The 13,586-nt window shown below is 38.0% G+C and overlaps 1 protein-coding gene across 1 annotated transcript in view; it reads left to right on the forward strand.

Annotated features, from left to right (window-relative positions):
* The window catches only part of ABCC8 (ATP-binding cassette, sub-family C (CFTR/MRP), member 8), a gene marked incomplete at its 5' end in the record, with an annotated part of 72,939 nt that overhangs the window by 48,599 nt on the left and 10,754 nt on the right, over positions 1-13,586 (forward strand). The window contains 9 exons of the mRNA XM_010079066.1: positions 772-909; positions 3,307-3,432; positions 4,126-4,225; positions 4,819-5,054; positions 6,053-6,213; positions 7,358-7,427; positions 8,098-8,255; positions 9,428-9,520; positions 13,041-13,143. Of these exons, the coding sequence (XP_010077368.1) occupies positions 772-909; positions 3,307-3,432; positions 4,126-4,225; positions 4,819-5,054; positions 6,053-6,213; positions 7,358-7,427; positions 8,098-8,255; positions 9,428-9,520; positions 13,041-13,143 (1,185 nt within the window). The remainder of the gene's footprint in view (positions 1-771; positions 910-3,306; positions 3,433-4,125; positions 4,226-4,818; positions 5,055-6,052; positions 6,214-7,357; positions 7,428-8,097; positions 8,256-9,427; positions 9,521-13,040; positions 13,144-13,586) is intronic.

A 13,586-nucleotide genomic window follows, 5' to 3' on the forward strand; every position in this document is an offset into this window, starting at 1 on the left:
CAAACTCAACCCTAGTTTATCAGCAAATTTCTGGAAAAAAGAAAACAAAATTTGATTTTTAAGAAATCCTGGGCTTAGTATAATAGTATGAAATAGTAGTATTAAGTAAATCCTACAGCCAATATTAGTAGTGCAAGCAGAAATAATAGATTTGTAATTCCGTATAGATAGAATTAAGTAAACAAGTCCCCCAAAAGATGGTACAGATTAGCTTATGCCTAAATTGATTACATATAATTAATTGACTCAGTAAGATAATCTGGGTCATAAATTAAGCAGAGCAGAGACATCAAACTGATGAATATTTCTCCTTTTGTGATTCTTTGTTAATGGAGTTTTGATGTATGGATTAAAAAAATAATCAGAAGGTAATTATGTACAACGGAAATAACAATGTGTTCTTTGTCACTGTCCCTGGAGCAGTTTGTGTAATATCTGCCATAGACATATATTTCTGCACTGTCTTGCGTCTGACAAACAACGTACTGCAGTTATGTAGCTATGGAACGCATCTGCTAAGAGAGGAGAGTTCCCAGAAAGCCTCAGGAAATCATAGCATTCGCACAGCTGGTCTTACCGTACGTCTGAGTGCTCACTGCAGAAAGACAGTTCAAGGCTTGTTGTTATGTAATTTAAGACAAGCATTGCTCAGAACAATTTTCATCTTCAGATGGCTTCTTTTGGTTGTCTGTACTGATCCTAACTGGTTTTACTGGTATTAAAATCCCATAAATGTTGGCTCCAAAAGCTGACCTCTTTTCCTTATGACAGGATGATCCATTTTCTGCACTGGATATTCACTTAAGTGACCATCTCATGCAAGAAGGGATCCTGAAAATGCTGCGGGAAGACAAGCGGACTGTCGTGCTAGTAACTCACAAGCTGCAGTACTTACCCCATGCTGACTGGGTAAGAGAGATCTTCCCATTTGTTACGAAGAGGCAAGAGTGTGGCATGAATATGTCTTGCTACAAAATAAGGGGTTTTGCTTCATTTTTCCACCAAGTGGTAGTTTAGTCAGAAGAGACATAATAAAGAACCTCTGAAAATTAGCCAGTGAGTTTAGGGTGCCATAATTTTGGGATTCCCATCTTAGAACACTTAAAAAGGTTGGGTTTTCATAGAGCTGATAGTTAATACCCTCATGAAAGCGGGCTGCATTTAAAATATATTGCGTACCCAAAACCATTAGTTATACCATAAATTTTTGCTCATTTTTTAATCTCAAAACAGTGAAATGTTTGAGCAACATATTTGCCTCTGCTGGGATGTTACTAGGAATGTGACTGTGCTGTCAGAGTGTGTTTATGGATATTGAGGTGCGTGGAAATATAAGGAAAAAAAACAGTATTTCCTTGTGGTTAGTACTAGTACCTAATGTATCAAGAACATCTTTACCATTTCTTAAAACTTTGCCAACATACAAATGTTTAGTATTCAAATGTTTTGTTAGGTTTCTCTGTTACATCTTGTAGTTTACAGGAAAAAAAATGAAGGCATGGTTTCTAGAACAGTTGGCAATTGCAAATGTCAAAGTTGAAGCAAATCAAGAAGAAGAAGGAGGTTTGGGGTTTTGGGATTTTTTTAATATTTTTTTTTAGTTCATTGGTTCACACTGGCCTTGCGCTTTGTTCTCCTGCAGTTATCCAGCTACAATATCATAGGTCTTCTTGCCCATGAGGATTGATGACTGCAGTTATGCCTCCTAGCAGGACTCTGTCTCATTTGCAGCTTGCACAGACCATAGCAGCTGTTACTCTGTCTAAAGAAATCATATTTCAGCTGCTTTCTGTTCTTCATATTGGCTTGCTATAAAGTTGCAGATAGACATTAATCTTGTTCTGGTTATCTTTTTGGTAAGCAGCATTTATCCTTTATGGTGTCTGCTGTGACCTTGTCCCTCAGTTGTACACCTTTAGGAATTACTGCTGTTCTCAACACAGTTCTGGTTTTCTGGTTAGTGTCTCTCAGGATACAGGAATTTTCTGCCTTCTTGCCCTGAGATCCATCTTAGCTTCCTTTTTTTCAATTGTTATATTTGCAGTTTTTAAAATATTCACAGCTATGGCCTTGTATCAGTATAATCCTTTTCATTTTCTTTATGAATGTCAGGCCCATTTGTAAGTGCTTGTGTTTTATGAAATACCCTGAGAATTATTTTATTTTTATTATCTTCTAACTGGGTTTCAGTAGTGTTTCATGAAATATACTGTTCCAAACAGCCTGTCAGACAGGAAGGATTTGTATTAATTAAGCTTATAATTAAATATTCATTAAGAAATAGTTCAGGATTTTTTTCTAAGCACAGGTTTCCTTAAGCCTTAGCAAGTCTTACCCAATGGAGTGCAGCAGAAATATTTATTTTATTAAGGAATTTTAAATATATATATAATTTGAAGTATATGTGATGGCCCCCCTAAATCTTTGTACCAAAACCCTCAGAAGAATTCAAGATCCAGCCCAACTACAGGTTTCCTGAATAAATTGACCACAAAAAGATCCTTGTTTATTTTTTTCCTTTCTCCTGGTGTAAATAGTGATAAGCAGAATAGATTATTTCCGTAGCCCCCACTCATGGAAATTTCTGAGTTTGCAGGGAGAGAGAAAAATAAAAACTGCATTAACTGTTTTCTAATGGTGTCACATGGGTTTACAGTCCACATGCCTCATTTTCCAATTTTCCATGTCAGATCTGAAGTGGAGGTAGTTACGCTGTGTGTATAATGTAGTAACACTGGTATAAACCTGGAAACTACACCCTTCAGACTTTGCTGTATATAGTTTGTTTCTTTTCAAACTGTGTCCACTATTTATGCTTTTAAAAGCTTTAGGGATTCAAATTCCCTAGCTTTTCCTTATCGGCTCCATGATATCAAACAGATGGTGGAGCCAGCATGGTCGTATCTAATTGCCTGAATGAGGGTAAAACACACTGCACACAGTGTGTTGCTAAAAGCCTTTTCCTTTTAGGAGGTAAAAGAACTCTAAAATCTTATCTTGCTAATGACTTGTATTTAGGAAGAGTAATGCACTCTCCTGTCTGCTGACAGGGACCTCGTTCGTCTTCTAAAGCAGCCTGCCTTTCTGAAAGCATGAAGTGCAGGAAGTTTCTGATTTTGCAGCATCTTGAGTAAAGGGGATAGAGGCAAGGGATAAGCTCACTGTCTTTTTAGAAGACAAATTTGTTCACAGAAATATTCTTTATTTAAGAAAAGAGGAAATTCTGTCCAGGCACAGCAACATAGCTTTAAAATAAATAGAGATATATGGCTATTTGTCTCACCACTTGTGTTTCTAACTTTTTAGATAATCGCAATGAAAGATGGTAACATCCAGAGAGAAGGAACACTCAAGGACATTCAGAAATCTGAGACTGAGCTTTTTGAACACTGGAAGACATTAATGAATCGGCAAGACCAAGAGCTAGAGAAGGTTTCTGATGGGCAGGGCAATCGACATTTGTGAAAAATGTGACTTTTTTTTTCTTAGGATGAAAACATTAGCAAGGATTGACATGCTGTGTGTGATCTCTAGTTTGAATGTAGTACTACTATTACCATTCATATTTGTCTATTAAGAGAAATGCCTTTATCTGGACTTCTCATATTTCCTCAAGACTATTTCCTCTGATTTATTCTTGATAGGAAGCCCTACCAAAATATTCTTGTCTAAGAAATATTAAATTGGGCCGTTTTAAGAAAACATTGGTAATACGCAATACTGACAACTACTTCTAGAAATATGCCTGAATTTACTCATTGCATTGCGTAGAAGTTTTTCAGATGTGCCTATATCAAGCCTTCTACATTATTAACACATTTTGTCTTTAATACTGTAATGCAGGAAGAACAAGATATTAATCTTATAGTTCTTATTAACCAGGGATATCTGTATAAGTTGAGATTCCAAGAGGGTTGGGATTGACAACCTGAGATTAATGTCAGCTATCTAATTTATGTCCTTTGGTTTTACACAGAGGTAGCAAATCAATCACTTATCACCACCTGCTGTAAAAGTCGCACTTTTATTTTTCACTCATGTTCTGATTGAAAACAAATTTTGTCACAGTTGGTAATTTTTTTATTAATTTTCTGTCTGAAAACATATGAACTGTCCCTTTTATAGGAAACTACTATTGAAACAAAAACCGTTTTGGAAAGAACAAATCTCCGGAGAACTATGTATTCCCGTGAAGCTCTGCTGAAAGATGATGAAGAGGATGAAGGTAAAACGGCGCCCTTTGAACCCAGTACCACTGCATTACTGTTGCACAGTTAAATTATATTAGAATGAATTAACATAATTAAAACTGGTAAAAGAATAATCATTTTTCAGGTGGGTTGTGATTTGTAAGAGTGCTATTTCCATTGATTTTAGCTCTGGACTACAGTGATTTCAAGAATTCAGAAGTCATAGCTTCCTCCAAACTGTCAAGGTTTTTTTCTTATACTTGAACATGATTTGATAATGAGAGAGGAGTAATATTGAATCATTTATGCTGGGTGAGCTTCAAACCTGTCAGTGGCTAAACACACTTGTTTAAGGTTTTACACAGGAAAAAATTGCAATTCATTTTTATCAATCCAGTACTTTTAAATTGCAAAGAAGTGGCTGAAGACAGTGATCGCCTAGTGCTAAGGTTTTTTGCATTGCTCCTAACTTCAGTGGATTAATGTGTGCGTGCCTGAGCAGGTAATTTCACCTTAAAGCCACTCTTTACCCTGTATGATGAGACCTGTTTTGTGGCTGCCGCTTTCCCTGTGAAAGGTGTGTGTGAGCAGGTCAGTGTGGCTGTACTTTTTTTCTTGCCCATTGCAGAAGAAGCAACAGAAAGTGATGATGAAGACAACCTGTCTTCAGTGCTGCACCAGAGAGCAAAGATGCCCTGGAGAGCCTGTGGCAAGTACCTCAGTGCAGCAGTGCCGCTGCTGGTTCTGTCCCAGCTGCTGAAGCACACAGTGATGGTGGCCATTGACTACTGCCTGGCGCGCTGGACCTCGGATGCCATTTCTGGAAAGACAGAGCTAGAGCTGAGAAACTGCTCTCACTGTGAGGTATGCAACACTTCATCCACCTTCCACTTTTGATTTAACCAGTGCTGATCTTCCACTGTCAACCTCTGCTCCAAGATGGGTATGCGAAGTGCTATATTTCTACTCATAGAGCCACTCCAGAGCATTTTGAAGGTGGTGTGGCCAAAACCAGGACAGAAGGTTAATGCATTTTCGAGTACACAGTGCAATGAAACTAGCAATTAAGTTTTGTGCATTGTTGTTTTCCTTTTGTTAGATTTGTTGTATTCTCTAGCTGATATGCCTAAACCTTGGTCTCTGAAGTAATTTTAATATCATAGCTCTTTTTTTTTTTTCCTGTACTGTTGCATTCTCACTGCAAGTAGGGCTTTCAGGTTATGTAACATATGGGAAACACAGGTTTGTTTAGGTTTTTTTTATGATGAGCACACTTTTTTTGATTGATTTTTATGTGAATTCCACATGGAACTGACCACAGTGTTACGCAGCACTGTACTCGGTATGTATAAAGCAGTAGTGGAGGGATTTTGTTAGAACTGAGATTGTTTTCCGTAGCAGGATTTAGTGCCAACAAATAATCCACATTAACGTTTGGAAAGTGCATGCATGCTTTCATCTCTAAAAGATGCTTTATTGATGCTGGGGTTTAATATGAAAATAGTATTTCAAAATAAAAACTATTATATTCTGTTCCTATAAAAAATAGATCAAAACAACAAAGCCATAATAAATGCCTTGAAGATGTTTTTTCTTCAGATGAAATTATCAAATATAACTTTTCAGGGTTTTTTGTAGTATTCTATGATTTAAAATTACTGATTAATCTTATTTTCATGCCAACACTTCTCTCTCCGAAGGATAATAAATTGTGGTTTAAGATGGTTGAAAGTCATTGGCAATCTAATTTAAGAAGGAAAAAGGATTTACTCCTTCCATTTTTTCAGTCCTGTGTTCGTATTTTTACAATAAAATTTAAACATAATTTACAGTGAATAATTTTTTTACTCTTTCTTTCTTAGGATTTCAACCATTCTCCGTATTCAAAAGTTTTCAGCATTCTCTGCTGTCTTGGGATTGTGTTATGTCTTGTCACATCAATAGCGGTGGAGTGGACTGGCTTGAAAGTCACCAAAAAGCTGCACTCTTCTTTACTTAATAAAATTATTTTGGCTCCAATGAGGTATTTCTCTGATGGTAATACAAATTATATTGTAGTCATTTGGTGTTCCTTACTTCAAGGCAGTCTTCTAAGCACAGTTTTTATTAAGAAGTGACTGTGAATTGCTTTTTTTAATGTGTCATTGAAAATCACCAGGTATCAAACCACTGAGCAATTTCTGAAAATGGTACCCAGGCTGCTTGAGTTCTTAGACACCAGTCAAATGCCTCTCCTGCTTGACTGTGACTTCGGAGGTTTATTTCCTTGCATGTTTAATTTCTCTTTGCTGTTTTTAATTAGGGAGGAAGCACAATTATTGATCAATGTGTTGTACAGTTCATTCATAGTGTGCATCATAATCAGTGGAAATATTTACTGTCAGGCAGTGATTGTGCAAGCCTAGGAAGATAATGGGCTTAGACAAGTGTTAGCACAGGCACCATTAGAGTACACTGGGATGCAGAGATACCAGTAAGGCCTTTGTTGTCCTGCATTAAGTTTTCTTTCTAGTGCATGAAAGGGAAGCTGTAGCTTGATTCAAACCTGCAGCTGTTACTTAACACAAGGAAAAATACCTTCTTATTTTGAAGCTAATGGTATCTGACCCAGAAACCATGGAGAAATAATATACACGAAAAACATAAGATTTTTTTTAAAAAAACTTTTTTTTTTTCAGGATAGAATTATACTTCTGGTTCAACATGAGTTATGGAACAATTAACAATTCCAGAGCAGTAATGAAGTTTGCATTTTGCATATGCAAATGGAAGGTCTTTTAATATATTATTCCAACAACTGTTCTTAGTTATGCATTTCTGTTCCCAGAAAAATACAGGACTTGCAGTTTAACTTTGTTTGCATGTTTCATGAATTGAAGAGGCATCACATTGCAAATCTGAAAGGATTTTTTAAAATTTAATCATGTGATTTGCATAGCTTAGGCAGTAGAGGGAGCTGAGGACATGCTTGGTGTTGTTGCATTACATTCAAGACTGTCATTTTATCGAAAAGCCATTCTTACAGGGAAAATTGAGAAACTTTACTGTGGTTGTCAATTTATTTGCGTGTATCTGATACAGTACCTAGCTTAAGGAAGACAGAAAAAAAAATTAAATCTATTCTAGTATCAGTATTGTAATCTTTCCCATTTCTTGTCTCATTTTAGGTTTTTTGAAACAACACCTCTGGGAAGCATATTGAACAGATTTTCAGCTGACTGCAACACCATTGACCAGGTATTGAATAAATATATTCAAGCTGCCAAGTTATCCTATCTTTTCCAGTCTGAAAGACTGGATTTTCATTTATTGTATACTCATTTAGATAAAGTTTACTGATTATCTATACTTTTGACCACTATATCAATTTGCATAATGATTTTCTAGTTTCAGAATTAATTCCTCATCTTAAATGCACGTTGAAAAACCATTTATTTGATTAAGATGCCCTGTACAGAAAAGGAAAACAAAATTAGATCAATAGTGATATCTCCAAATTAAGAGGATCTACTTTTTTTAAAAGTGGGTAAACACATTAGCTTGACACATATGAGCAAATTAAATGAGAAAAAAGCAAATGCTGTTGCCCAAAGTCTTGATAGCAGACTGCACTGCCAGTTCATAGGATCGATGCAGACGCTGAAATGGTCTGTTGCATCCCATCTGTAATGCTCTGACACAAGGATTTGTGGTCCACAATGCAGACATGTGAAGCAGCCCCAGAGAAATTCCTTCAGACTTTCCCAAAAAACAGTAGTCAATTCAGAAGCAGACTTGTATGTTTAGTGCTTCAAATCCTCAAAAATTTTTGCTTGTATAAGTGGGAGAAAGGAAAATGAAATAATGCTATTTTAAACTTGGGAAGTTATGGAAGATTCTGCATGCTTATTCTTCTTTGTCTATACAGCACATCCCAGCTACCTTGGAGTGCTTGAGTCGCTCCACTTTGCTGTGTGTATCTGCTCTTGCTGTCATCTCATACGTCACACCAATGTTTGTCATTGCCCTGGTTCCCCTCGCTATCATGTGTTACTTCATCCAGAAGTACTTCCGAGTGGCATCACGGTAAGAGCATAAACCAGTATCATTCTGACAATAGAAACAGTTGGAGTGCTGGGGAACTTCATGTGTAAAATTGGTCCAGTCAAAGCTATGGCCCTGTCTGAAAGTGAGCCAAATCCCCTATAGTGAAAGTGTGTCATTTTACCAGTGCCTTTGTCAGCAGCTCTTCAAGCAGACTTTCTGGGAGGCTTGAGCAGGGTCTTTGTCCCTGATCAAAGTTTCTTAGAGTTCACAGGACACAAAAAAAATAATTGGCTTCAGTCCTCCTGACCAAGTCCAAGAAAATGTGGTGACAGAATAGGGGAACTGATGTCTGCTGATCCAGGTAGAAGTGGAAATCTGTAAAACCAGGAAGAGGGTGGGGAATGCAGTATAACCATGGCAGTACTGCTGCCCATTAAGGATCCAACATGCATGAGCATCCTCTCTTGTTCTGGGTGCCTTTTAGTTTTTAACAAGTTGAAAAATTTTATCCGTATCTGATTTTTTTTCTGTTCTGAAGTTATACAGCTTCTCTCCCAGTGGCCCTGAAGAAGCATTTGCAGCAATGCTGCATTTGTCCCTCCATGTATGCATGAATCAAGAGGGAGTCTGCAACCAATTTACTTCCTGCTGGAAGGAACTGAGACTAAATAGAATTTAACCCCACGTGTTTCCACTGATTTATGACTAAACATGAAATTGAGAAGCACAACCTAATGATGAGTGTGGGCTCCCATTTGCTCTACTGGGTGCATGAGCTGTTAGCTCAGTGAGAAGCTGTGCTGACATCTGGGGATGGAGATGGGAGAGAGAGGAAGTTGCCTTCTGCTTAACTTGAACTCTTATTTGCAGTGTGTTGTTAAATTTATATTCAGCATAGAGCCAGAATGATGTTTAAATGAATAAACAGTTGAGTATAAGAAACAGGAATATAGGAGAAATGGGGGAAGGCAGTGAAGGGAAAAAAAGCAGTCAGAACTCCAGTACTATTTGTATTCAAATTTTAAAAGAAAAATCCTCCTGGGTTCTTCATTCCCTGCTCAGAGACATGCAGCACTGCCTTGCATTGTATTGGAACCTTACATATATAATTATTGTGCTGATATTCCCTTTCACTCCCTGGGTCTGTTTCAAGAGAATAACTGTACAACAAAACTGGCTTTTTACAAAACTCTTTTCATAACCCTCGCCAGGGACCTGCAGCAGCTGGATGACAGCACTCAGCTACCATTACTCTCCCATTTTTCAGAGACTGTTGAAGGTCTTACCACCATCCGAGCCTTCAGGTACAGTTTTAAGAAACATGTTACCTCACTTTTGAATATCTATCTCTGATTCTGTTCTGCAACTGTGCAGTTATAAGTAATGGTTATTTGGCTTGCCTGGAAAATCCAGAGTCCCCAGAACACTGATAAGGGAGAACTCCAAAACACTGAAGAACTTAAAGCATTTTGCATGTGGAGGGGTTACTGTACGAGCTAATGAGTGTCAGCTGCCCTGTGGTAACTCCATACACTTGCACGCAGCCTGGAAAAAAAACTTGTGGGCAAATGTGATTTAGCTTGCAATTACCGCAGCATACGGTGTGGCAGGCTATGCGCTTGGACAGTTTCCATGAAACAACTAATATTCACTAACTTGTTATGCCACAGTCATTTGTCTGTGAGTTGATGTCCTGGCAAGATAAACTATGCATGCTAGCGACTTCAGAGGATACAGTAGCACTCTAAATTATTTTTCAGGTTGGTAGCTGAAAATGTGGGGTTTTGTACTGATTTTGAAAATATACAAGCTGGAGACAGAGTCCTTCATTGCCTGGTTTGATTCATTTTTCTGTCCACATAAGCTCACAGGAGCAACCCATAAATACCTGATGATGTGCCTGGGTTGTGTATCTGTTATAAAAATGGCAGTCATGCTGATACTAGCAGAGGTACCAATAAAACTATTGCTGAGCTTACCAGCTGCTTTCAAAAAGCTATTCTTGGCTCTTCCCAGTTGACTCAAATGTGGTCAACTGTCTTCCACACCCATCTCATCTAGATGTCTACACGTTTTGCTGGTTAACTATTACTGTTATCATTCTATCTTTCAAATGGTGGTGCTTATTCCTCCTACCCTATAATGTTAATTTTATAATAGAAGTAATGCACAAAGGTAACTCTTCTTAAACTATTCTAAATAGGATATAAATAGCTCAATGAAAGAACACCCAGTTTAAGAGTTTGTTTCTTTTTAACTGAAGGTAGCTTCCTGAAGAGTGGTAGAACAGCATAGTATTTTCCATTATTAATTACTGTTATTGCGTATTTAATTCTTTAAGTGCCCACAGTGTTCTCTAGTTTGTAGCTATGTCTGTGTTCAATTTTAAGGAAATTCAGTTTCTCTTATAACTGTTGCTTTTCTCATCCATATATTCTTCTATTTCTTCAAGATCTTTAGAGTATTATGGCTGTATATTTTCAGGTGTTGATACAATAAATAATATTCAGTGCCATCTAGATAATATTTTCTGTCATTTGGAGCGTTCCCTCTTGATTCTTCCTATCACCGTGAAATGAATTCCTCTGTGAAAGAATCATTTGGTGCCTCCTTTTTCTCAAATCCTGTAGTAACTGATGTGTGTCTGACCCAACAGCCACGTGCCTCAGTAGGTTCTGTATTCCATGTGCCTGCCAGCCTCCCGCATGGGCTGGTAACCTGGCTATTTTTAGGACTGTGTAGCTTTTCAGCTGCCTAACATATTAGCAAGAGTGAAGTTGAGACTTGCTAGCTTCAGCATCCCTAAAAATAACACTAATTCAGGAATCTAGTCACAAAGTTAAGAGGTGCCAGTTGTTCCTGGAGTGTCCTTATCCTTGGTAATGCTCCATCCTACGCTTACTCAGAATGCATAAAGAAAGAAATGTACAAAAAAAATCCAGGGGGAGATGAGAAAGACAGCTACTGCTGCAGCTATAAATACACCTGGAGCAGATGCCCTGGCCTGATTTGTAGTTTGCTATCTGGCACTTCAGATAGCGTTGGTGCTAAATCGTCAATAAAATGTAAATGTGAAGGCTTTCACAAAGACTGGTCTGTATTCTGAGAGGCGTGGTAATCTGGGGACAGTTTCTGAAGAGAAATTCTGATATTTTTGCAGTATTCCATCAACAGTGGTAACTTTGCCTGCATCCCTATTCCATGTGCATATGCGTGACTGACTCATGATGCATACCTCACATCTTCTAAGGCATATCTGCATCAATTAAGACCTCATGGTATAGAGATAGGAAAGCTAAATGTGACTGAATTGGTTCCAGAAGCAGTACAGCCATCTCTGTATGTTAGGGCACTTAGGTAATTGGTCCTGAGGAAAGGCAAGGCTCGCTGGCTCTGACACTCGTGACACTAATGCTCGCTTTCAGGAACAACCATTCTAGGCTATGCAAACACACCAACGTGCTCAGAGCCAGCCCAGCCCGTTCTCTCTCCATGGCACGCAGCAGACATGTCTCTCATGTCTGGCACATGGCTAAGTTGTGAACAGCTAAATTATTTCCACAAAGTAGCACTTCCTACTTTTCCTCAAAAGGATAAATGATTTATGTAAAGTCATAACTTTATTATACTGTACTCAGAAGAAGGATTAAGGTACTCTGCAGTGAACAAATTTGAAAGCTTCTCTAAGCCACATGCTTCATACTTAAACAAAACACTGTCTTATCTTTCTCCCATATCAGTATAAGGAGAGCTGAGTTTATAAATAAATAGAGCTTGTTGCAATCATAATAGCTAAGGGTATAAATAGGGCAAAGTTTTATAGGAGGAGATTAGCAAGTTTGTTAAACTTGCTAATGTAAGGAAGGGGGGGAAAAAGGCAAACTTTGAGTGCTTTATTAAACTAGATCTTCAGGCCTTCAAGCTTGTGTTACTACCCTGGAAAAGGCTTTTGTGCCAGACTTCTTTATTATTAGACATAATTATTGATACACATTAATTTACACCTATGCAAATAAATATACCCAGGTAAAAGAGGTGACTGACTTCCATGCTTGCTAGAACCCCAGTCTAAATACGTGTAACAGGGGATCATCTTCCATATCTGCTGAATTCAAGGCAAAATTCATTGGTGCGGCTATTCTGGTGATTGGGTGCAGACCCATTACAATAAACAGGCCTATTTTCCATAAATCTGATTTTGTGTTCTGTGGCTAATTCATTTGGGGTGGGGGAAAAACACAGTTCTTTCCAGTCTCTGTTACTTTTTGTTGCACCACGTGCTTGGACTTCTGTTTTCTTAAGTGCTCCATTTGTTTAGCGATAAGGACAAACATGTTTGTCTAACACTGTAGCTACCACAACTAGAGGTAATTTGACTTTATAAATGGTTACAATTTCTAGGCACTACAGTAATACAAATTTTAAAGCTTGAGTTTATATCATTGAGAAGAGGAACTGCGTTCTGCAGAACTAATGCTTGTTTTCACAACTACATGCATGTATTATTTCTCTCGTGTATTTTTAGGTTTCTTTTAGTTTTAGATTTGTGTCTCTTAGAGTTACCATGTAATAAAAGACATTTAGAAAATGCCCAGTGTGATCCAGAAGTCCCACATAGAGTTTCATCAATGCCATAACATCCTGAATATACAAGTACAGTTTGCATGCGTCTAATACAAGTCTACAGATGATGTCACTCCAAACTCTTGATGGGCTGATTTAGACCCTGCATCAAGCTGCCCGTGAGCATATGCCCCCAGAAATTAAATTTTACTTTTCATTTTTGTAAGATCTGAAGTCCTGACCTTTTCTTCTTTTTCTTAGGTATGAAGCCAAATTTCGACAAAAACTTCTTGAATACACAGATTCCAACAATATTGCTTCCCTTTTCCTTACAGCTGCCAATCGTTGGCTGGAAGTCCGCATGGCAAGTACATTATTTTTGTGTCTACACAATGAATTTATGTTACTTCATTCCAAGCAATCTGATGAGGCATCCAACAGTTATCCAGCCTCATCTGGGTTTCAAAGCTATACCTTTACCCTTTATATCTATATCTCTCTATCTATAATGAACATGTGCCCAGCCCATCCTGTAAACTGGATGGAGTATGAATTTTCCCCATAGCCTGCAGCTGTTTCTCCAAGACAAGAATAGTTTTTAGAGGTCACCTTGGCTCCTGTGTGTGCAAAGAGTGATCAGAGCTGGTCGAGCTGTGCCGCCAGCCAAAATGCCTTTGTGGGACTGTGTTAGTGTCAGCAGGCCTTTGCCTTGTGGTTCCCCAGGAACATTTCAGCATCTTGGAAGGTCTCTTAATAAGCAGCAGGACGTAGGCAGGTTTGCGCCTGTTTTGGGTCATCTGAAGAATA

The sequence above is a fragment of the Pterocles gutturalis genome, unplaced genomic scaffold, assembly GCF_000699245.1.
Source record: "Pterocles gutturalis isolate BGI_N339 unplaced genomic scaffold, ASM69924v1 scaffold8081, whole genome shotgun sequence".
NCBI classification, from domain to species: Eukaryota; Metazoa; Chordata; class Aves; order Pterocliformes; family Pteroclidae; genus Pterocles; species Pterocles gutturalis.